The 20,516-nt window shown below is 46.1% G+C and overlaps 2 protein-coding genes across 3 annotated transcripts; one reads left to right on the plus strand and one right to left on the minus strand.

The window, feature by feature from the left end:
* Window positions 1-331: 331 nt before the first annotated feature.
* On the minus strand, window positions 332-4,652 carry RMP64 (ribonuclease MRP subunit p64). 2 transcript variants are annotated; one of them, XM_084301369.1, is made up of 9 exons: window positions 4,568-4,652; window positions 4,324-4,478; window positions 3,547-3,623; window positions 3,309-3,440; window positions 2,892-2,969; window positions 1,982-2,331; window positions 1,646-1,707; window positions 1,291-1,541; window positions 332-824 (listed from the first exon to the last, which is right to left on the minus strand). In XM_084301369.1, the coding sequence occupies exons 1-9, from the start codon at window positions 4,587-4,589 to the stop codon at window positions 458-460; spliced, it is 1,494 nt and encodes a 497-aa protein (XP_084157495.1). In that variant the 5' UTR covers window positions 4,590-4,652; the 3' UTR covers window positions 332-457. The 2 variants fall into 2 exon arrangements, with proteins under 2 accessions (XP_084157495.1, XP_084157494.1); XM_084301368.1 differs by having other exon boundaries at window positions 4,324-4,642.
* Window positions 4,653-5,053: 401 nt separating this feature from the next.
* LOC311214619 (protein spire homolog 1-like) lies at window positions 5,054-20,141 on the plus strand (the record flags this gene model as incomplete). The annotated part of the gene is made up of 16 exons (XM_084295298.1): window positions 5,054-5,294; window positions 6,042-6,073; window positions 6,539-6,703; window positions 7,478-7,603; window positions 7,886-7,951; window positions 10,582-10,743; window positions 12,366-12,434; window positions 12,922-13,051; window positions 13,494-13,618; window positions 14,904-14,976; window positions 15,547-15,698; window positions 16,235-16,366; window positions 17,690-17,754; window positions 18,553-18,580; window positions 18,980-19,122; window positions 19,955-20,141. The coding sequence occupies 16 exons, from the start codon at window positions 5,054-5,056 to the stop codon at window positions 20,139-20,141; spliced, it is 1,896 nt and encodes a 631-aa protein (XP_084151424.1).
* Window positions 20,142-20,516: the final 375 nt, after the last annotated feature.

Raw genomic sequence — 20,516 nt, forward strand, 5'->3', positions numbered from 1 at the left:
AGCTGTGCTTTGCCCCATTTCCGGAGCAGCAGGATTCAGGTAACCCCATTTCAGGACAAGGATACCAAATACTGAACAGTGATAATACTGCAAGACAAGGCCCTCACCTAAATGAGGCAGCAAAAAAGGAAGAGTATAACGAATAATCTGGTCCGAAGCAACAGCATGTGCTCAGCTGCAGCCCTCTGCATTGGGTGGTAGTTACTTGCTGACGGTCGGAAAAAGGATTTTAAATAAGAGGTAACTCAAAGCTGCTGTTCCTGAAAGGTCAAGGTGAAAGGATACAGATTGCTCAATAGTTTTGAACACTGTTCCAATAAAAAAAATACTATTTTATAAAAATATACTAAAGTAGTTATTTTCTTATCAGAATGTAGGGTATGAGTTACCAAAACACTGCAAGTATTCTGAGAGTTTTACATAGAAAAAGACACCCCCTCATCTTCCCAGTCCAGGATCAGACCCCCATTGCAGCAAAAATAGAATCAATATCCATGTTGTCAGAAACCTCTTCCTGCACGGAGCCAGGAAGCAACCGCTTCGGGGTCCCTGCTGCACTCAGTTTGTCAGCAGCTGTACAAGAGATGGGAGGTCCAGCCTGACCTGAAGGCCCCACGCTGAGCAAAGCCCCGTTCTCACAGACTCCGAAAAGCTCAGCCTGGTTTGGCCGTGCAGTCCGAGTTCTCTTCAAGCGCCTGGACGATTTCACCTTCCTCTGACAGAGCCGTGCCCTCAGGTACTGCCTTGGCCAGCGCCTGCGCTGTGAGCCGCACAGGAGGTACTTGCAGAGAGAGGTTTTGACGCAGCACAGCTTCTTCCGCAGGCTTAAGGGAAGGAAGGTGCAAAACAGAAACAAAACAGAACTTTTAGCAGCTGTTTTTCAGAAGCAGTTACTTCTGGTGCTCTCAGAGATTTGGTTATTGGCGTTCTCTACCATTTTACTTGTCACACCCATGAGATACAACAGCATCTTGTAGAATACTAGCTAGGGCTTTCTGAAGAAGCTTGGCACCCTTAACATCATCTAGTAGTTGCCACTTACATGCCTGTGCTTAAAACTGCATTTTCACTCTCCCTCCTTATTCTGTATTTGTGCATCTCTTAACCTTTTAAATCCTCTCACAAATGAAACCAAACAGAATATTCACATCACTGCATGTAGTGACCTGAAGTAGTGATCCTGTTGCCGTTCAAGAAAAGGGGTTAGATCACCGCATTTCCCTGCACTGCAGCAAAACACAACATTAAGATGTAGTGCCAGATCCAGAACCCCCTGCATGTGCAACATACCTGCATCCTTGCGCCTCCACATGGTGTAGCCGGTTGCTTTTCAACAATTTGTTACGAAAAAAATAAGCTGCTGGCTTGAGTTTGTGGCCTTTGCACCACAGAATAGCTTTTCTGAGTGCCTCTGACAGCTCCCCGAAAGATGCAGCTGTTTGGAACATCTGTAGGAGAGACCCAGTGTGCTGCAATTTCGCCATGTAAGAGGAGAGCGACTCTGGCATTTCTTTAAAAGGTGTTGATGTAAGGTATCTATCCTGAAACAAGGAATGACAGAAATAATTACCTTTTATAAGTTACATCACAGTGTTAGGAGCTTTGAAGTTAAAATAAAGAATGTGTAAAATGGTGGCACACACACCTCTTGCGTTGGAGGTCTGGATGGTCTAAGTAAGCTCTTCACGTCAAAGCCCAGCTGCTTTCCTGGAGGAAGAGAGCAGCGTTCCCGTTACGAGGTTTCGAGTTTTACGCCTTTGCACACAGACACTACCTCTTTGTCCTGCGGAGCTCTCGGCTCTCCTGCCCTCTCAGCAGGCTCACGCCTGCACTCAACGCTCTCCTCCTCTTCCAAGGACAAGAGAGGGGAGTTTGTACTCGAAATGCCCCCTCTGTGTAGCAAAGTGCTCAGCTGTGTTGGGCAGAGGTTGCGGTCACCTCAGCTGCCAGAAACCAGTGGCACCGCGGCACACGGCCTTACCTCTGTTCTCTCTGGTCACCAGAACTGGCTCTCCAACATCCACAGGGACGCTCGGGTTTTTCATAGCACTCTCACAGGTCACAAAACCATCCCCAGCCTCTGACTCTGCCTTTGGCACGTCTGGGAAAAGCTTCTTCACCCAGCTGGTGGGTCGTTTTGCTGTTAGTATTGCAGCCTTTTGCTTCTTCACCTCAGAAGCAAGGTCAGCTCCAAGAAAGTTTCTGATATCAGACGGGAAGGCAAACCCCTTAATGTAAGGCATCTGCTGGGTCTCGGACACCAGACGCAGTGATGCTGACAGCACGCCGTACAAGGAAATGAGGCTCTGCAATATGCATCTGTACTGAATCCTGAGGAGAGAAGAGGTGGGAGTCTCCTCTAGCAAGACCTTGTGCTTATCCTCACGGAACGACTCCTTCAACTCAAGAGGAAGAGCTCACGGAAAAGATCCCAAGCTGCCCTTCCCCTCTACTCCCCCTCAATACACTTTTTACACCCCACCACCATGTTTTCCTTTAATATCAGTCGGAGCTCCCCCTGCTGACATCTTCCACCTTTCAGGCACGTTTATCATCAGTGTGGGACTAGCAAAGAGGATTTCCCTGAAAAATTCAGCAGTGATGTAGAACAACTTTATCACAGCCCTTCCGTTTCAGCATGAGGCAGGCTTACTGCTCGCTGCAAGGAGTACCAGATGCCAGGGTCTGTGGCAGGCTGGTGTTAACGCTGTGGTTTTACCAGCACCCTAGAATCAGGTCCAAAAGGACGGAGGGATCTCTGATTCATAAAAGCTTTTCCCCCCTCTCCTCCCAGCTGAATAAAGCTCACTCAGCAGCAAGACTTTAATTACAAGCCCTTCTCCCTGACAGGCAATTCAAACAGACAACAAACAAGACTTGACTACACAAACCATAGCCGGCTCAACAACCCCGAAGCCACGGTGTTCAGAAGTATGTATTCTTGTGAGCAGAGGTGCTTAACGGACAAGCTGGAGATTACACCAGTTAAGGCTAAAAAACAAACAGCCTGTAATGAAACTTGCTGAGCACACCAACTAGAGGCGGCTTGCAAGGCAATATCCTAGATCATTTGGAGAGATGAGTATCAAAACTTCGGGCTGCTCGAGGAGAGGAGAGCAGCCAGCCAACAGCCCGGGGTTCTCACTTAATAACTTGAAAATGAGATGTCTGGCTATCAAAGAAGCTTCAAGTTGCATTCATGAGTTGCACTGCTGAGTCCGTCAGCAATACAGGTGCTACAGCAGACCTGATTTTGGTCTCATAAACTGGTGACCTGTAGGAATGTTTATGCAGTGAGAAAAGGATACAGAAATGCTTTACAGCAGCAGTCCAGCAGACGCAGAATGAGCTTGCAGCCTCCCAGTACCTTCACAGCCACCGTTTCCAGCATAGGCTGGCTGGGAACTAAGTACTCTGCATGGGCCTCGAATTTATTTTTCCTGTGGCAATACAAAGACAAGGAGATGGCTATGATCTAGCACCTTCTCGTTTAGCTCTGAAGACTGAGTCAACGGGCAGTATAATGTACAGCATCACGATGCTTACTTGGGAATCAGTTCTGCCAGGGTTTCAATGCTGCCCACCAAGTTCATCTTCCACAGGCGCTTCAAGCATTGTTCCACCTGGAGAAAAGAGAATTCCTTCCATCTCAAAACTGGTGTTTTGAGATGTGAGCGCCTTGGCCTAAAAACTGTCACCATAAGCACTACTGTGAATGGTGAGTTCAGTTTTTGTCTTAAGCGAAGTACCTGAGAGAGTGGCCTGTGGTTGCTCCTGCCCCCCTCCCCATTATAATTACTTGGGATTCAAATCCCTGTACGAATCTTGTATTCAATGGTACACAGTTGTGCACACTTCAGGTTGTGGTACAAGCAAGAGAGGGTTGAGTACTAGTTATAAAAGGCTGGAAAAGTGCAAATTCATAGGATCACAGAATCATTAAGGTGGGAAAAGCCCTCCAGGATCATCTGGTCCAACCACCCCCCTGCCACCAGTGTCACCCACTGACCATGTCCCTCAGCACCGTGTCCAGCCTGTCCTTGAACACCTCAGGGACGGTGGCGCAATCACCTCCCTGAACATCCCATCCCATCCCAGTGCCTGTCTGCTCTTTCTGAGGAGAAATATCTCCTCATTTCCACCCTACACACTGCACTGACAGCGGACAGCCTGGAAACCCACACGGGACTGATCCGACGCGACTTAACGACGGGCAAAACGCAAAGACGAAGAAACCTGTGGGATTTCTTTTTTACATGCATATGGCTTTGTGCTATTTTCTTTTTCTCCCCACGCTGTGACCCCCCCACAGCCCGTACTCACCTGCTGCAGGGCCAGGTACGGCCGGTGCCGGAGCAGCCTGCGGCGGTACGCGTACAGCAGCCCCCTCAGCACGCGGCCCTCCACGGCCGGGCCCTTCCCGCGCAGCCCCCGCACGGCCGCCAGGCAGCGGCGCCTCAGCTCCGGCAGGCTCCTCACTGCGGGCGGGAGGCACTCAGTAACCGCCGCAACCGCCAGCCCAACCGCCACAACCGCCAGCCCACCCGCCATAACCGCCCCCGGGGACCTGCGGGGTGCGGGGCCGCCATGGGCAGCGTGTGGCCGCCGGCCGGCCACGCCAGCTCCAGCCGGTTCCACGCCGCCTCCCCCGCCGCCATCTTGTCCCCGTCAGGGCGGAGCAGAGCGGGGCGGGACGCGCTGAGGGGAGCCGGGCACCCTCCAGCGGCTGCTGTAGAGTTGAAGGAATAAAGTTGAATTAAACGCAGATCTCGCTAGTTTGTGTCTTTTTTTTTTTTTTTTTTTTTTTTTCGGAAGCCCCTTTGCTATGCACTTCACCTTGTTTCTGTCAAAGTGGCGTCCCTTTAAAAAAAAAAAAAAAAAAACAAAACGTGGAGCAAATTTGGCGTTAACGATGGCACCTGGGAGGGAGGGAGGGAGCTGTGGGAGAGCAGAGCTGATAAAAGGCTGCTGCGCCAGCAACCCCCTGTCCTGGATGGGGTGTTGAGCTCCTAGGCTGGGGGCACAGCCTGCGATGTGAGGTGTGAGGGTGCACATGGAGCCCCCGTGCTGCGAGCAGAGGGCTGCCAAGGTGTCTCTGGCTGAGGTCCTGAGGTGCTTCGAGCACCCCATAAGCGAGGAGCAAGCCTGGGCGCTTTGCTTTCAGTGCTGCTGCAAGATGAAGCAGTTGGCTCAGGGGCTGTCCCCATCGCTCCATTCTGTGTTCATAAAAGGCCCTGGGAGCATTTTTATCCACGCTGATGGCACTGCTTCCTTCAGGGTGTACCATAAGTCTGGTAAGAGTGAGACCAGCTGAGGATGCTAGGGGTTGTTGTTATAACTGGCTGAAACTTAGGGGCAAAGTGGGAGAAATTTTTTTTTTATTCCTCCTCTATATGTTTTTCAGTGTGTTCTGACTGTATAGGCTGTTCTGTTGCCTATGTTTTATTTTAAAGGGCCAAGGGAATAGCTGAGATGAAAGCCTATTACACCTTATGTTGAAAGAAATTGTTATTTAAAATAAAGCCTCAGATTGTTTCATGTCCTGCTCTGTTCATCTCTGAGCTATGTCTCCCTTCTATTAACTCTCAAGGCAAATCTAAAACTGACTTTTTTTTATCACTATGTTCAGCTAGCAAACAGCAACAAGCGTTGTCTTATGTAGTTGTACTGCTACAGAGTTCATTGCTCTGAGGGGGCAAGAGTGTGTATGTAGTAAAAAAAAAAAAAAAAAAAAAAAAAGATAAATATCCATGGCCTTGCTTGTGGTTAGATATCTCCCAGCAGGCAAAAGGAAGCAACCAGTAGCAGTTAGTTTGGGGCTAATGCCCACAGTAATTAAAAAGAGTATCTGGTAGTGCTCTGCAGCAGTATCCAAATGCAGGCCTGGTTTCCTCGGGTGGGATTGACCTTACCAAGAAGGATTTGTTTCCTTGCTACCAAGAGCTCTCCCAATTTCTCTCTCTCAACAGAGATTCTAAAAGCTGTTTATCAATATCTATGCAGCTATCTTCCCCTTACCTCCTCTCTTGTTTCCCTTTCAGATGTTGGCAGCATTCAGCAGTCAGAGGATAAGGTAAGCCCATCTCTTTGCCTTCCTATGTGTGCGGATACAATCCTGCAGCGGTAGGATGCCAGCCTGGAAGATGCTGGTGTCTGAAACTGCCAAGGTGTCTGTACTTGCTGAGCATTGCAGGAGTCACTGTCCTCTGCAGTCTGGAAAATGAAACGAGATGCTAGGAGTGAACTCAATTAAAACAATGTGCACAGATGTTGTGTACCCTGGAATAGCCCACAGACTTTTTGTCCTGGTAACAGATCGTTTAGAGGTGCTAGATAAATCCTTTAAAAGGGTAAAATGGCTTATCTGGGGACTGTTTCAGGTTACTTGAGCACCAGGTTGCTTTTAGAGCCCTTCTCATCCTGAGCGTTGTGCTCAGCTGTGAGGGCAGCAGAGGGCCCCCCATGGCTGGGAAGTGAGGGCTGTACAGGTCATTCACAACACTTGGTGCTGCACTGCTTCCTTGGCCTCTGTCTGCAGCTGCTGGAGTACTTGGGAGTGGTGATCTATGAAGCCCTGGACTGGGGAATCGACAGCCAAGTGGAGCGAGAACTGAGTGAGCCCCTGGAGAAGCTGCTCCGCCTCATGTTGAAGCTGGATGACGAGGCAATGAAGCCAGCGGTCACCCTGCAGGATGTTATCAAGGTTTCCTTCTTCCTGCTTAGTAAATGCAGCAGCTTTGGAGGAGCTGAAGGTTAACAATGCTGTTAACCAAGATAACAGACCATTTAGGGGGAAAAGCTGGGTAGCTTGTGGGAGGACATAGAAGGAACACACGGCTTTCCTATCAGAAAGGGAAGGCAAAAATATTTTAGGTGTGCTCAAGTGCCTATGGAAAAGAACTAATAAAGAAGACTAAGCATGGCTCTTGCAGCTCTGTCTACAAAGTCCTTCTGTGCATAGTCACCAAAGGCATCATTCAATAGCTAGACGACTGGACAAGTGACTTGTTTCAATATCCCTAAGATTTGGTCTCTGCAAGAGGACTGGGATGTCACAACTCAAATTACGAGCTTCCTCTCAACCATAAATTAAGGGTACAAGACACTTTCCATGCCCCAGTCTATTCAGGGTAGGGGAGCAAGGGGGAAAAAGAACATGAGAAGTGACTGCACCTGCTGTTTTGTTGTGGTGTGTGTGTGTTGGAAGCTTTCCCTTCCAGGCACTTATTTCAAAGCATACATTATGGAGAACAAGATAGATAAATTACACACAGCTACTTAAGTTATTGTACGTGTGAGATTAGGCATCTTGCTTCTTTGCTCCTCTGCATCTGCGATAGAACAAACAGAAAAAATACAAAGAAACTGAGGAAGATGATTTTTAACTATACATCAAGAAATTGAATTTTGCTTTCTTCCAGCCTTCCATGTTTTTTCATTTCAAGATCTCTCTATTAAATAGCTCCACTTCTTTCAGGCCTGTGAGGAGCACTTGTCCGTGCCTTCTGAGGCTAAGAGCCATTATGAAATGACCTGTAAGAGTCTTTTTACTGAATTTATGGAACTTCAGAAGCTTGTGTCCATCATCCAGACCTCCAAAGAGGTATATTTGAGATCACCCCTTAGCTACTATCCCTTCTACCTGCATAAATTGATCTAATTATAAAGTACTCTTCCTGTTGCACTAGAAATGGAGTACCTAGATGAAGGTTTATTTCGATGACATGAATGGCTTCTGTCTCTGCACTGCAGTAGCAATTTATTGTAGCTTTTGAATGTCTGGGTGTTTGGGGCTTCTAAGCTTTTCAACGTTAATAATTTATACTGGATAGATGTAAAAGCACTGGACAGCCCAATGTAATGACCTCATTTGTTCGCTTCTCAGAGTCTGAGAAAAATGGATGTTGAAGATTTGCTGGAAACCCCCCTGCAGAAGAAGGAAAAACAGAGGGTAAGGGATTTAATTCCTTCATTATGGTAGGTTGGGCTTTTTTTTTTTTTTTTGTCCACCCATGCTTCTCTGAGGTTTTCCAATGACTCTCTATAAAACAAAGAAGGGAACTTGAACACCAACAAAACTTCTTAGGTTGTTCAAGAGCCTAAGTAGTTAAAGACTTGTCTGCAAAACAAGCTGGGAGTGAACTTGAAGTTAAATTATTTCATGTGCTTACCTCATGCGGACACTTATTCTGCACAAAGAGCCTCTTTGTGGTTCAACTTAAACCACTTCTAAAAGTGAAATTGGAGGCACTCTTTGGAATAAGTGTCCACAAGTAGTTTCTCATGCTGTTTCTTCCTGAAAATGAGCCCCAAACTCCATATCTTGGCAGGAATTGATACCTGCCAGAAGCAATCTGCTTCCTTCTGCAGCTGGATTGACAGCTCCCAGAAAGCTGATCTGTTGGTGGCAGGAGTAAGGTGGATGAGATCATTTTATTGCGTGGGGTCTGTGCTGGTTCAGGGCTGGAGAGGCTAAAGGCAGTTGGTAGCTCTGACCATCCTTTTGAGCTTCAGCAGCTCAAAAAAGGCAAAATGGAGGGGGAGGCTGGAGATGTAGCTCCTACCTCCTGCTCATTACCCTTCCTGTCCTTCTACAGAAGGACAGAATGGATCTTGGACTGTGTGTTTGGGGCAGAGAAAGCATCTCCCTCTGTTCTTTTCAAGGCTCTCCATAGCTAGGGCTCAATCAGAAACAAATAACTCTTCTGGCTGGAGCTCTGCCCGGCATAAACAAATGCAGTGTAGTCTGGAGTCTGTGGAGACAAACGGCAAGCCCCGAGAGACTTGTGGACTCGCTCCCTTTGTCTAAATAGCACTCGCTTTGAAGCGTGCTCAAACTATTCGTATGAAAATGTTTGTGAAATGTGTGTTTGGGCATATTCTCAATTTTGTGATCTATTAAAATAAACTGGCAAGCTATCTCAAACCACAAACTCATCAACAGCAGTTGATGCTCTTTTCTGCAGGGAATACATGAATAAATACATGGGCTTTGCCGTGTGGCCTGAAGGCCAGTGTATTTGGCCTCTGCTCCTTCAGGAGACATAAATTCCAAAAGCAGGATGTCTGTTGCAAATCCTCTGCCTCTGGTTTCCAACTCCCTGTGCACCACTCGATTGCATCGTTCCGACACACTCTTGAGTTTAAAATAACCAGGGTGCCAGCTTTGCTGGGAGCCCGCAGATTGGAACTGATGCCTTGAGCGGTGCCACGCAGTTAACGCTGTTTGTGGACCAGGCTTTTCCATCCTGGCTGCTCTGAAAAAAGGCCGCAAGCTGGTATCGTGCAGGGCTGTACCATCTCAGCAGAGCTGACCGTGTGTGCCAGAGGACAATCTTCACCTTGAAATCTAAGCACTGAGACCTCTTAGGAACAGCTGTCTTCCCATGAATGAAAAGAATGAAATGTGTTTAGTGTTGTACAGGAAGCAAACACTGATCAGTTTGCCCAGCTTTCTTCAGTAGGACTTTGATTTTTATTTTTTTTGTGTTCTCCCAAACAGTACTTACATTAATCCAGGAGATATGGCTAGCGTGTGGCTACTGTCTGAGTGTCCTGCTGGTCTGGAGTTGAGATCCAACTGTTCCAAAGCCTGGCTAAAACAGTCCAACTGAGCATCCTTCTCCTTGAAGGCAGCCCATCAGTCAGAGCTTGCATAAGACTTTTCTGATATTATACCAAGATATCTCAAGGGATAAGTTAAGAGAAGGTGCTTCACCCTGTAAGTGAAAGAGGGAGAGGAATTCAAGTCAGAAGCTTTGTTCCGAGGCAGTTTTTAAAAAATGTTTTACTTCCCTTTCACTGTTTATAATACAATCACTCGTTCTTACTCAATTTGCCTTTGGGATCCAGATAAGCTGTTGACTTAGCACTTCCATTACAATGTTGTCTAAACAGGCTATTGAGTGGATTATGTTTTTTTTTTTCCTGTCTTAACTTTTGTTGGGTTATCCTGCATGCCTGAGCATCCTGTGGAAACAGGTATTAATACAGGAAGAGGATGAGCAGATGTCAGTGTTATCAGATTGTGTCTCCAGGCTGAAAAAGCTAGCATAAGCTGCTGCAAAGGTTGAAGTGGGAGATCTTTTTCCCTTTGTCTTCCCCTTTGGTCTGTGGGCCCTTCAATCCTTGGCTTCTGAAAATTCAGAGGATTTTAATGGTAAGGTTTGGGATTTCATTATCAGCATTTCCTAGGAGGTAGTACAATGGAGGAGGATGAAAAAACAAAACAACAAAATCATCTAGCACCTGCAGTACTTCCAAGAAGTACTTATTCAAGAAAATGGGGCTAGGTACCTAGTAAGAAAAGCTGTTTTGCTGAAATACATTCATAAAGTTGATGACAACATTCAGGAATGAACTGGGGAGCCAGCTCACTTATTTTAAAGTGATTCTGTAGAGAGAAGCAATTCTCCATCTTGGTACTGTGCCCCACAAGTGGGTTGAAGGGGGTGTTAAAGACACATTTCTGTGTTTCTGCAAGACCTCAGCTGCCAAGTGTGCCCTGTGACAGGGAGGGCGAGGATGCTGCTCTGTGTGTTTCTGCCCGCTGGTGACTTGTCCCTCGCTGGCTTCTCCTAGGCACCCCTGTGGCCCAGCATCATCTGCGAGCTGCAGGCTGGGGTGAAGCTGCGCAAGGCCACCGAGCGACTGCAGCGCCCTGCCCCGCTCAAAGAGCGTGCCTGCTCCCCCTATGAACGACTTCTGGATGACATTCAGCACAGGAGGTACAACCTTCGGAAGGTGAGTGACTGACCGACTACAGTTGGTAGACAGTTTTGCAACCACCTGCTCTAACTACTTGGTTTCTAAATCATCCTTGCTGAAACCTCTTCCCCAAATCTTGTTTTCAAGTCCTTCTCGAAGGTACTCCTAGTCCAGAACTGTCTGGAGCTTCCTCTCAGCTATAACTCAATATTTGATCACCACGTTTATCCATCCAAACACTTTATTTCCAGTACTGTTTTATTTCAGGAGTAGCCAGAGTTTTATGAAGCTAGATGGAAAACTTATTCTCCATACAGGGCAGCAGCTCCTTGAAACAGACCATTGTCTGCTTACGCTTTCTTCCTCAGACCTTTATGTCTTCACAGGCTCCTTGAGTTGTACTGTCTGGCATTTCTTACTAGTTTTTCTTGCCTTTTCAGCTGCTGCGGGATGCATGAAAGTGTAAAATCACTTTTGAGCGAGTGCTCTGCTCAGCCTGGGGCAGAGGCCTGTAGGCAGTGTGTAAACAGGCTGCTGCAGGAATTTAGGCAGGGTTTAAAAAAAATAAATAAATCCAAACTGCTTCCAGGGGCTGTGGTGCTGACTCAAGAGGTAGGGGCTTCCAGCAATGTTGATGGTGCTGAAGATGCCCGGATACAAAAACGCCTGAGTGCCTCTGAAGGTTTGGGATGCTGTTCACTTGCTGCAGCTTGAGCTGGGAGCGATGAGCAGATCTAAAACATTGGCATGAGGCTTCGTGGCCTTGGCGTGCTTTGCAAACAGACATCTTGGCAGGAGATGAGACAACTCTACTTGTAATAAAGAGCAATATTTTAGAAAGTGTAAAGTTTGCTTACCGCGCTAGACAGCAGCTTTTTTTCCTCCTTGAGTGCAGGGGGTTAACAGCTGCAGCTAAACCATGCGCCCCTACAGAAGTTCTCACTTTCCTTGGCTGTGGCTCCAGCCTTCCGAAAAGGCTCTGGCATTTGTCTGGAAACTGATAATTTGTTCAATAAATAAATGGATGGTAACAGAAGGGAGAAAATACATCACAACTACTTGTATTTTTTTTCAGTGCATGACAGAATCGTTGCACTGTGCAGTACAAAACTGTAGCTCCAGGTGGCAGGATGAACTGGCTTTTGATTCCTTTTTTTCTTCCTGGGGTTGATGAGAAGCACAAGCTTCAGTCTGAAGTCCCAAATGCTAGAAGGAAGCACGGAGTACTTACTACTTAGGCCTTTGTTTGTGAAAGCTCTTCAGCGAGGATTTCCCCATCTGCAAAGCTACTTTAAACTCCTGTAGCAAACAGTGGTCTAATTTGCAAATGAATGAGAGCCCAGCAAGTGTGGGAAGCTGTTGTGGTGTTCTACCTGCACTCCCACGTGTTCTCCACTTGTACACACAGACTAAATAGCATCGCCTTTGAGCAAGAATAAGTGAACCAGGCAGCTGGAGGCAGCTTGACTTCTTTTCTGCAGTGCTCCCCTCTGCAGCAAGCACCTCATCGTTCTGTATTTCCCTGTGCCATTTTTAAGCCTTCCCCACATTCCTCGCTCCCAAATTCTGACTTGAGTTATTCACTGTGCCACTGATCAGAAAGATGTACGAGGAGCAGAGGAAACCTCACTGCCTAAGCATAATTTCTGTTCTTTCAGGTGATCGTCGAGCAAAAACACAGGACTCCCAGTGATGATGTAGCTGCTCCCAAGCCTCATCTAAAGCCTGTAGGTGACCTGCAGAGCTGATGGGATGTTTTCTAGGAATATGGAGTTAATGTCCTAGCTACTGGCTTGGGTTTGGGAGAGGCATGTGTGAGCCATACTTAAATTTTGGGCAGACCCTCTGCCAACACACGATGTCTGGAATATGGTAGGTGACAAATCTTCAGGGGAGAAAGATCAGTCTCCCTATTTCTGTTGCTGTTTCTTCCATCTGGAACATTTTGTGGTCCTGAAAATACTCCACACTCTTTGATCAAGCCTTGTCTCAAATTTGAGAGTTTCTAAAAGTATTCGACAGCAAACACATTATCTGAAGCTTCTCACGTGCCTCAGAAACTAGAAATGAGGTACGGAAAGCACAAGCGCACAGGGCCCAGAGCCCTCTTAGGAAGAGGCAGCTGTAGAACAGCGCCATTGCTGAAGATCCAGTTGTCACCACTGGTCTCACTCTTTCTTACCGTCTCTCTCTGGTGCTATGCTCTGCCTGCAGGTGCTGCAGAGGAAGCTGAGAGAGTGCGTGCCACAGGAGTCCAGGTGGCACCAACAGCTCCTGGCAGCAACAAAACGGCCAGAGACACCGCAGCCATCCACAGCAAGGGAAAGCGGGGGCAGGCCCACAGGTACCTGCTGCAAAGGGGCCCATCAAGCATGCAAGGGAAGTCATGGCTGGCTAAAAATAATGGATGGCCTTTGAAATGGAAGCCCACCTTTTTTTTTCTTTTTTTTTTTTTTCCCCCCACAGCATATAATGCAAGAGAGGTGGGAATGTGAATTTTATGTTGATAAAGGTGATATGGCACAAGAATTCTCTAGAAAATCTACTTGTGGCGTATTAAGACTTGAAAATGTTTCAGCTTACCCTTTTTTAGGGAGTTCAAATTTGTCAGCTAAGTTAGAGAACAGGATTTTAACCGTCACCTGAAACTCAAGACTATCTAACAGAGCAAAGTCAAACCAAATACCAAATTCAGATCTGTGGGTATAAAATCTGTTATTTTCTTGCTACAGCACAATGTCTTATCTTGTGTGTGTGTATTTTTCTTCTCTTCTCCCAACCCTCAGAAATGCCTGTGATGCCTAAAATCACCTTGAGATCTCCAAGTGATCGTTCCTTAACATTTCAAGATGCCAGTCCAGAGTTTAAAACTGTCAGTGCTGTAGCACAGCAGCTGGGACCAGAAGTTCAGGTAAGGCTTTAAATAAAGGGACTGGAGAGGTGTAAATAGTCCGGTCTGGGCTTTGGATCTGTACACACACACATCCTAGAATGTGAGGTTTAAATCTTAGTGTGAGTAATCTTGTCCATCTAAAGTGAATAAACATGACATTATTAGGTTCACTGAAGGCCTTGCCTCTACAGAAGCTCATATGATGTTTAAACACTTCATTGTGGCATGACTGCAGCCTATAAAAGCTAACTTCTGATCTGGTCTCTAAAATTAGGGCTTGTAGAAGTCTTGATATGCTCAGAAGTTTGACCAATATGGGCCAAAACTACTCCCACTTTACCTCACAGTGAGGCAGCTGATGCTAGGAATATTTGCATTTCACGTGATTTATTTTCAGGAAGCAACTTCACTGGTGAATTCCCACTCTGCTGCCTGTGGAGCAACTGAAGGAGTGCCATTCTTCAGTAAACTGGGATATGTGGCCCTTGGGTTCCTTAACTCCACAGACTGAAAAGCTCCACTGCTTGGTTCTGGGATTCAGTCTGAGCGTAGTCGGAAACTCTGTGGGACAGAACTTGAGCCCTAACACATCGTGTCTAGCACAGATGCTCTGGCAAACAATCAGCAATCTGCTTTCTGTAAACATCAGCCTGGAATACAATTGCTTAACTGAGGAAAACGGATATGAATTAATAAAAGCAGAAAAATGTAGCTATATTTGCACAAGTCTGTGCTACTTGGAGGAATGTTTGGTGTTTGAGGAGCACGTGGTTGGTGTATTACTGTAAGCTGGAAGGACCTTCTTTATGGAGACTGCAATATGATTGAATTGTGTTCCTACTTATCTAGAGAAGCTAGAAAATGCTGCCTAGGTACAGCATTGGGTTTGAACTGGGTTACTGGGGCATAGTTTCTTCTTCTCCAGTGTTGCTGTGTGTGAGCTGGAGCCAAGAAAATGGCAAGGTACTCTGAAAGCTGTGAAGGGAGAATCTAGTGAAGTTGGTTCCTGACCAGATGAAGCTAAAATCTGCATTGAGCTGTGTGAGGGAGATAACAGGGGAATCTGAAATTTCACCAGCTTGACCAGAGCTTCCTTGCTGGGGGCAATTAACTTGTAATTGCTTCTTGGGACACAAAGTTTCTGAATGTACCACAGTTTTTTTTTTTTCTCCCCTCCACTTCTGACTAAGCCTTGGACTATTTCTGGTCAGTTCTGGGTTCTGTTTAGCAGCAGTGCTTCTGAACAAGTGGGCCTGGTCTCTCCTGTGTGCAGCTTAAGAATACCTTGTCCTCTGATCCACAGGAGCCTACTCCCAAGCTGTCCTCCAGCACCCACCTTGCCTCAGCCAGGTCATCAGTGTCCTGCAAGAGCACAGGTCAGTCTCCTTTTTGGTGCAAATCCAAACCCGGTGGTGATAAAGTGCAGTCAGAGTCAGTGCCTGCTGGGCTGCCAAAGCTTTAGGCTGGGGCTCACTGTGCTACATCACTCCGATCACCTAAAGACACTTGATGGAGGAGAAGCTCTGACATCAATTAATGAGTTTAGGGAGGTGCACTTAGGGAACCATTCCTCTGCAGTTGACTGAAGCTTGTATGGCTCCTGTGGCTTCAAAACAATGATAGCGTGTCCCCGAAGGCATAAGTGGCAATCACAGTAAAAGCTAAACGAACATTTTGAATGTTCAAGAAGAAAGTGCACCATGTGATTTTATTAAACTAAATGGTGCTAACTATCAAAAACTCATCACTCTACTGACAACTGTAATTACTGTAACCTCTGCTTTTTGTGATCAGGGCTGATGGAGGTTGAGGGTGGGGAAAGCAGGCCTTGGTGCTTTCAGAAAGGAGGGGTAATGCTGTTGAGCAGTCAGCTTTTGGGGAGAATATTTAGAAGTTGATATTCCTTCTTTTCTTTCTGCAATCAGAAACTCTCTCTTCCTGCCCAGGTCTCACTGCAGATCGTACACGTCCTCCCATGAGTGCACCCATGCTGGCAGACATCAACTCTGACTGTTCCCTGAACGCTGGCCAACAGCAGCTGCCCCCTTACAGAGCAAGATCCAAATCTTTAGAGAGTGGCCTTCAAAGCAGGGAACGTGTAAGTGGGGCATATCAGCTGGCAAGCTGTTCTGATACATCTGCTGGTGACTCCAGAAGGCACCTTGAACCTTGTGCATGCAGTGGTCACGTTATATGGGTTTTACTTAAGCCACATCGCATGCTAATCATCAGTTGGGACGTTTGTTTCCTTGGAGGTGGTGTAAAACAAGGCTGCTGTGGTGTCCTTGTGGAGTTTCTTACTGTTCAGTTTGAACAACATGAAAGAGTTCTTCCTCATGTAAGACAAACTGAAGTCCCAAGAGACTGGCTCTGGGGATGGGATTAACTGCTATGGGGACCGAAGGACCTGCTTCAGGAAGCTGCTTGCATTCTTGTCTATAAGCTCAAGAACTAAGCAGGATTCCCTGCATGTTCTTTACTAGTATTGTCAGTCAACGCCTACTGCCTATCACTAGCAGAACTGAGTTTTGGGACAAATGCTGCTGAGCCTGCTGGGACCCAATTTTGAGGATGACTTCCCCAAATACATGTGCCTTCAGCTTTCTCTGATGCTTGACTCCTGTCTTTGGATAGGACCATCACCTTCCTACCATGTGGCCATCACCAACCATTGCTGAACTGATCGGAACCAGATACACAGTGAGAGTGCTGGAAGGGGAAGGCTTCTCCCAGGGAGGCAGTAATGGTGCCTCTTCAAGAGGAAAGGTAAGTCTCTTTTCCTTGTTGTTGTGCTGTCTGTGCCTTTGCTAAAGCTGGCTGCCTTCACATCCCTCAGTCATGAACTGCTGAGGTGCTCTCTGCCTCAATTTATCCTGTTCATGCAGCTGTTCTGAGTTTGGCCCACAGCTGCATGAAATCTTTTAATACTTGTGCTGTGATGACTTCTAATCAAACATAAGCTGTGTAAGTTGCCTAGGAAGTAACCCAGCCATTGCTAAATACTTCTTGACTGTTGTTTCCATGCTAGCAGAACTGTTCCTGTTGGCCAGCTCTGAAATCACAAAGATATTTGACTGGGATTTGGTACATGGTGAAGCAAAGGCTGTTAACTCCCACAGTTAACTGAGCTGTGTTGATGTGAACCACCCTGCTGAGTGGTGGATGCACAGGCTGGGGAGATGAGGGGCAGGGAACTACCTGCAGCACCGGCCTGCTGGCTGCCCCCTTTTTTTGGGCTGTTTACTCACCCAGTCTGCTCTAGAGGGCTTGTTCCATCGAGCCCCTCTACAGCAGATGCCTTCGGTGCAAGCCCTTTGCAACACAGGTGTGAAGAAGTTCATGCTGCTTGTTTCGGGGACCAGCTTCTTGCCCTCACTTATTTAGCAGACAGTTCTGCTAGTACAGCTCTGATACTTCCCCACCCTCTTTATCTTGTGCTCCTGGATCCGTTTTCTTCTCACCTTGCTCACCGACCCTGCTTTAACTTGCCTCTCTCTGCCTATGCTAAAATAGCTTTCTTACCCTCTTTGTGTTCCTGCTGCTGAAGTTTTTTTAGCTTTCTCAAGCTGTTTCTCAAGATAATATCACTTCTGACTGCCAGCTGTGTATGAATGTTCTTTTTTATAAAGTTCAAGCGACTCATCAGCTTCCTTATGACTTTTTTTTTTTTGGCTTCAGGATTGGATTCAAAGTTGCCCTGACTTAATCTCTTTGGGATTGCTGCAGTCTACCTCAAAGAATGTCTCTCTTCTTCCCTCTCTTAACTAGCTACTGTTACACTCTTGCACAATACAGCTATTGTTTGTTCAAGAGCCTTTTTTTAAACTCCTGTTGTCTGGCAGCTGCCCCAAACCTCTGCATCATAAAAACACAGGCTTACAAATAAGGCTTTTTTTTTTTTTTTTTTTTTTTGCCTTTTTAGCCTTTAATTCCTGTCTCTCTGCTATCCTTCATTGGATCTCTGTTATTGTATGTGGATCTAAAGCCTTTGGAAGGTTAGTTTATGTGCTTGCTCTCTGGCAGGCGGTGGATGCTGTTGGTAGGAAGATATTTCCAGTTGGCATTCACAAATAACTTTCCATTCCACAGATCTGTTTCAGCTGCCGTAAGCAGATGTTTCTGAAGTGGCCTTACAGCTGTTACCTCTGCAGCAGGTGAGCTGGTACAAAGGGACTGAAGGAGGAGGGAGAAGAGTGAAAGAACAGTGCTGAAACACTCAGTATTCAAACAGTTGGAGCACTTGGATGGGAACGGGTTCCTTAGCCTTTCAGTTTTGCCTTACTACACAAGCCTGCCTGAAGTGTCTACAGCTGCAGAGGAGATGGAAAAACTTGCCTCTGAAGTGGTATCAATATTAACTCCTAGTATTAAGCTAGCAATAACCAAATTTACTGTGCTATTGGTTCTTCTCAGCAATTACTCCCTTCATTTTGCTCTGTAGGTTGCATTTTACTTGAGTCAAGGGCTTGAGAGGTTCTGCTTTGCAGCAGAACCTTCTGTTTAGGACTGGAAAAGCAGACTCCAGACCTTGTGACTGGGAATGAAGTTAGACCCACAAGTATCCACTTATTTGTTAGTTTTTCTCATGGGAGAGAAGAATTCCAGGCTCATTCAGGCTCACTTAAATCTATTTGAAGCAGCAGCAAAGCATTGAATTGGTTACAAGCAAACCACTGGGAGTTTAGTAACTGATGGTGCTGGGTGAGAAGCAGTGGGTACTTGCAGATAAAGCCTTCAAGCTATGACTGCTGATGTGCTTCAGCTGGCTAAAACTACCATAAACAGGAGGGCTGGAAAACCAAGCGGGGTGTTCTAGACTTGTTCCCTTTGCCATCAAGTGATTGTGCCACGATCACATGTTAAGGCTGCTTTGGGAAAGTCACCCTTAGCTACAGCATTGCTGTCTGCTGAGCTTTACCCAAATGATAATGCTGGGAATTTTTTTCTCTTAGTGTCGTCTGCTGTGACTGCTGCATCAAGGCAAGTCTAGTCTTTACAACAGCAAATTTATTTTCTGTTTTTTTTTTTTTTTTTTTTTTCTGAACCTCACCTAGTCATAGAAAGCTTTCCTTCACCCCACTGATACCTCAAATCTACCCTCTAGTTTCTTTTTTGTAAGAAAAGAGGCCAAAATACAAGGTGCAAAAGCAGCCAGGACAGACAGACTGTTCAGCTGAAACAGCTCTGGCTCCTCTTTCTTTGATCCTGTGTAAAGTGGTTGGGATTACTCCGTGCTCTATTTATACAAGGGTCAGGGAGTTCACTGCATTAATGTTTATCTTGTAAGTGCGGTAATAAATCAACTACACGCCATGCAAATTTTCTTGCTAAGGAGGAGGTTTTCCTTGAGAACTCGAGTGACTTGTGCTGTGATTGTAGATGTCTGTGCCCTTCAGAACGTGTGTTCATCTCCCACTCCACTTCTTAAAACTTGTGAGGCTCTCCAGAGAGGAAGACCCAACTACACAGGAGAGGAAGAACTCAGAGTTGCTGCATGAAGTAGAGCACTGGGAGTGTTCTAGGTAAGCTGGGACAGATACGGTTTCACCTTGAAAGGTGGTACCTGCTACTTGTACATGCAAATCAACAAACATGATAGCAACTGCTCTGTGTAGTCCTGTGCTGGTCAACTGCATGTTATGCTGGATGATTCATTTAGCTTCATTTAGGTATAACTGAAGAGTAATGCAACAACTGGTTTCCTGAGAGTCCTCCCCCACACATACAGATACCCTTTCCTTTTTGTCCCTGGAAAGGGAATTTTTGCAAAATAAGCTTCTGAGTGGAAAAGGCAGACCTTGTGAGTGTAAGTGTAATATCTAGGACTGGAAACATATGTTCTGTTCTCTTCTTTCCAAATACATGTTTGTACATATTCTACTGGGTGAACAGATATCTTTTCTCTCTGAAACTGTTCTTTAATGTAAGTAAATAGCCACAGTGGTTTCTGGTTCAAATGCTCTTACCTCAGTGTTCACTACTGACATCATCACGGACAGTCCTTTGCAGATGCTGTAGAGGAGATCTGAGTGATGGCATTATTGCCATCCTTCCAGATGTCAAAGAAACATCCTACAGCACATGCTCTAAGGATTCAGTCATAACCTTGGATCAATCAGATATCCATTAGCCCTTTAGCTGAAATGCTGTGTTAGTCAACAGAGGTGTCAGTAAATGAAGCTGCTCTGGTGGTTAGTAGCTTCCCCAGGTGGAGCTGACTGCCCCACTGAACTGCATTTACCTAAATCACTTAATGTTGGATCAGGCCTGGGGGAAGGGTGGAAAAGTTCTATACCCTCTAACAAATACCCAGGTCAGTTTTCCTGTTGTTTTTTTTCCCCTCTCCTGCTCCAGCGTGCCTGTTATTTTGGAGCCCCATTGCCTAGCACGGCCTCTGTGCTCTTACTCAAGGACCATGGCGGACTGGCTGACTGCAGACCTCTGCACCCAGTGTGAGCAGTATCTGCTGAGCGTGGCTTCCAACCAACAGCAGAACATCCCACTCAGGAGAATTTCCCAGTCTTGGACTAAACTGGAATGACTCTGCCATACATTTCTCCTGTCACTTGTTCTGTACCTGAATAATTTAAACAGCTTTATGCACTTTCTGACATAAAGGCCTGAATAAAAGACTTCCCTGCTGCTTAGTCTAAGCAGGAAGCACAGTTAGTATTTATGTATTGTGAAGTGTTATAAAACATTGTGGTTTTTAGAACTGTTTTAATTCTTTTATGTGTCTTTGGGGAAAATAAATGTTGAAGCACTATCACGCCTCTAGCATTTCCTCATTTGCACCTGCAGTTGTCATTTTGTGGCACTGTTTGCATTCCTTGCTAAGCTGACTTTCCCTATATTCATGGCATAGGGCAAACTTTTAAGCTAAAACCTCTATTTCATTTTGCAAACACTTATTCTT

Source organism: Netta rufina (genome assembly GCF_964035555.1).
Source record: "Netta rufina genome assembly, chromosome: 1".
NCBI lineage: Eukaryota > Metazoa > Chordata > Aves > Anseriformes > Anatidae > Netta > Netta rufina.

Coding starts and splice junctions, on each gene's coding strand:
- RMP64 (XM_084301368.1), bottom strand. CDS start 4,551: ATGGCGGGTGGGCTGGCGGTTGTGGCGGTTGGGCTGGCGGTTGCGGCG. Junction 3,624..4,323: donor CGTACCTGGCCCTGCAGCAG/GTGAGTACGGGC, acceptor TCTTTTCTCCAG/GTGGAACAATGCTTGAAGCG. Junction 1,542..1,645: donor CCAGACCTCCAACGCAAGAG/GTGTGTGTGCCA, acceptor TCCTTGTTTCAG/GATAGATACCTTACATCAAC.